The sequence below is a fragment of the Penaeus vannamei genome, chromosome 34 (genome assembly GCF_042767895.1).
Source record: "Penaeus vannamei isolate JL-2024 chromosome 34, ASM4276789v1, whole genome shotgun sequence".
NCBI lineage: Eukaryota > Metazoa > Arthropoda > Malacostraca > Decapoda > Penaeidae > Penaeus > Penaeus vannamei.
In genome coordinates, this window is record NC_091582.1 from 10254659 (window position 1) to 10257158 (window position 2500).

General features: G+C 46.2%; 1 protein-coding gene across 1 annotated transcript in view; it reads left to right on the plus strand.

Annotated features, from left to right (window-relative positions):
- Positions 1-95: 95 nt before the first annotated feature.
- Positions 96-2500, plus strand: part of LOC138859215 (transcriptional regulatory protein AlgP-like) — a 19021-nt gene continuing 16616 nt past the window's right edge. The window contains exons 1-2 of the mRNA XM_070113425.1: positions 96-135; positions 1483-2500. The exon at positions 1483-2500 is cut by the window's right edge and continues 61 nt beyond it. Coding sequence (XP_069969526.1) covers positions 96-135; positions 1483-2500 — 1058 coding nt within the window. The remainder of the gene's footprint in view (positions 136-1482) is intronic.

Below are 2500 nucleotides of genomic sequence, written 5' to 3' on the forward strand. Positions count from 1 at the left end.
AGACCTCAGCGAAACGACGACTGAAGGATCTGCCAAACGTCTTGAAGATGTGAAAGATCTAAGGAAGTCCAAACGGAAGATCTTGCACTGTGACGATGCTGATGATGGCGACCAGTGTCGGAATTCAGGGAAATGGTAAGATTTTGATGATGATAACATTGACATTGAGAATACACAGTAAGGATAATAGGAAAGGTGATAATGATTATTATGATTGATAATAATGATAGAAATAACGATAATAAGGATAGTAATGATGATGACAATATTGATGGTGATCACAATAATAGTAATAGTAATCATGATGGCAATAATAATATTGATAGTGATAACAACAATTATAGCAATAATATAATGATGATAATGATAATAGTAATAATCATGATAATGATATTTATGATGAAAATTATAGCAATAATAATGATAATGATAAGAATAACGATAATGATAACAAAATGATAATAATAACAATGATAACAATAATAATAATAGTAATAATGATAATGATGAAAATAATAAGAGCGAGAAATAGTAGTAATAAGGATTATTATGATATTAAGGATAAGAAGAATAACAAGAACAATGATAATAATGATAAGAGTAATGATGATATCAATAATGATAGTGATAACAATTATGTTAACAATAAAAGTAGTAATAACAACTTAATGATGATAATAATGATAACAGCAATAATAATGATGACAATGACAATAAGCTTAATGATGATTGCAACTAACAACAGTAGAGACAATAATAAAAACAATGATAAGAGAAGGAAAGATAAAAGGACAGAAAGACAGAGAGAGTTCATAATTGTCATCATTTGAATCATGTTCCGCTTTTGAATGTTGTGCAACGGGTTCTTGAAGGGAATAATGAGGTTTGATGATAAATTAATTCATATCTGACACGGATTATTTACGCAAACGAGAATATGCACCAGAAAATATGTTGACTTGCAATTGTGATTTTATTTTCTGTCTTTGTATTTGTTTGTTTGTCTGTGTGTGTGTGTGTTTTGTGGGTAAGTGTATGTGCGTGTGTGGGGTGGAGGAGGGGGTTTGTGTGTGTGTGTGCGTGTGTTTTATATGTAAGTATATGTGCCTGGAGGAGGGGGGTTTGTGTGTGTGTGTGTGTGTGTGTGTGCGTGTGTTTTATATGTAAGTATATGTGCGTGGAGGAGGAGAGTTTGTGTGTGTGCGTGCGCGTGTGTGTGTGTGTTCGCGTGTGTTCACGTGTCTGTAAGACAGTATATTTACCCCACTCAATATGTACCAATCCACACACATATCCACATCCCACAAAACACACAACCAATCACACAGACAAAAATAAAACCAGACCAAACAAAGCGAACGAGAAGACAACAACAACAACAGCAACAAAAACACACACACGCGCACACACACGGGACCAAATACACAATACAGACCCTCCACTGAATCATTAATTAACCGAACTGCATCTCTTGTTACACAGCGACCCCGGCCATCGGTGGAGGAGGTCAGCGCAGCCGCCTTTGGCAAGTAGATCCCGCGCCGCTCCGTTTCATCTCCCTGACGGGCCTGGATGCGGCGACGGATGCTGTGAAGGATGCGGCGAGAGATGCGGCGAGGGATGCTGTGAAGGATGCGGCGAGGGATGCTGTGAAGGATGCGGCGAGGGATGCTGTGAAGGATGCGGCGAGAGATGCTGCGAGGGATGCGGCGAGAGATGCTGCGAGGGATGCGGCGAGAGATGCTGCGAGGGATGCTGTGAAGGATGCGGCGAGAGATGCTGCGAGGGATGCGGCGAGAGATGCTGCGAGGGATGCGGCGAGAGATGCTGCGAGGGATGCTGTGAAGGATGCGGTGAGGGATGCGGCGAGGGATGCTGTGAAGGATGCGGCGAGGGATGCGGCGAGGGATGCTGTGAAGGATGCGACGAGAGATGCTGCGAGGGATGCGGCGAGAGATGCTGCGAGGGATGCGGCGAGAGATGCTGCGAGGGATGCTGTGAAGGATGCTGCGAGGGATGCGGCGAGGGATGCTGTGAAGGATGCGGCGAGGGATGCGGCGAGGGATGCTGTGAAGGATGCGACGAGAGATGCTGCGAGGGATGCGGCGAGAGATGCTGCGAGGGATGCTGCGAGGGATGCTGTGAAGGATGCGGCGAGAGATGCTGCGAGGGATGCGGCGAGAGATGCTGCGAGGGATGCGGCGAGAGATGCTGCGAGGGATGCGGCGAGGGATGCTGTGAAGGATGCGGCGAGGGATGCGGCGAGGGATGCTGTGAAGGATGCGGCGAGGGATGCGGCGAGAGATACTGCGAGGGATGCGGCGAGAGATGCTGCGAGGGATGCTGTGAAGGATGCGGCGAGAGATACTGCGAGGGATGCTGTGAAGGATGCGGCGAGGGATGCGGCGAGAGATACTGCGAGGGATGCTGTGAAGGATGCGGCGAGGGATGCTGTGAAGGATGCGGCGAGAGATGCTGCGAGGGATGCGGCGAGGGATGC